General features: G+C 47.7%; 1 protein-coding gene across 1 annotated transcript in view; it reads right to left on the bottom strand.

Moving 5' to 3' along the window:
• Positions 1 to 217: 217 nt before the first annotated feature.
• alp3 (alkaline phosphatase 3) overlaps positions 218 to 665 on the bottom strand; it is a 25,970-nt gene continuing 25,522 nt past the window's right edge. Inside the window, 1 exon segment of the mRNA XM_016256472.1 lies at positions 218 to 415. Coding sequence (XP_016111958.1) covers positions 218 to 415 — 198 coding nt within the window.

Here is a 665-nt window from a genome sequence, read left to right as displayed (position 1 = left end):
ACACACACAGAGAGAAAGAGACAGACAGACACAGACACAGACACAGACACACACACATGCGCGCGCGCACACACACACACATACATACAGACACACTCTCTCTCACACACACACACACACATTCTCTTCTCTCTCTCTCTCTCTGTCACACACACACACACACACACACACACTCTCTTCTCTCTCTCTCTCTCACTCACACACACACGTAATTCTCTTATGCAGCATCTTCATCTGTGAACTCCTGCTCAGGTCTCTGGGGTGATCGCAGATGCACGGCTTGTTTACACTGGTGCTCGTCTCTTCTTCTCTGGGAATAAACCTCATCTCTGCATTTACCGCAGGCCGTGCAAGACCACAGATTTCCCTTAAAGATGTTGATGCTGAAGGGGGAAATATCTTTCATCATATAGTTCTGATAAAAACATGTTTATCCTCTTTTAGAGGAACATTGCACAAAACGTCTTAGGTTACTTATGTAACCATGGTTCCCTGAGTACGGAACGAGACACTGCGTCCTCTAGGGGTCGCTATGGGGAATGCCTCGTCGTGCCTGAAGCACACATTCGAAAAACACCAACTTGTTGGCCGGCGACAGCCATGACGTCACTACCGGTGACACTATAGTATAAAATAGGCGCCGGGAGCACACATCATTCACTTCT

The sequence above is a fragment of the Sinocyclocheilus grahami genome, unplaced genomic scaffold (assembly GCF_001515645.1).
Source record: "Sinocyclocheilus grahami isolate Dianchi unplaced genomic scaffold, SAMN03320097.WGS_v1.1 scaffold1435.1, whole genome shotgun sequence".
NCBI classification, from domain to species: domain Eukaryota; kingdom Metazoa; phylum Chordata; class Actinopteri; order Cypriniformes; family Cyprinidae; genus Sinocyclocheilus; species Sinocyclocheilus grahami.
Note: the sequence above shows the minus strand (reverse complement) of the source record. Positions and strands in the feature narration are given on the sequence as shown.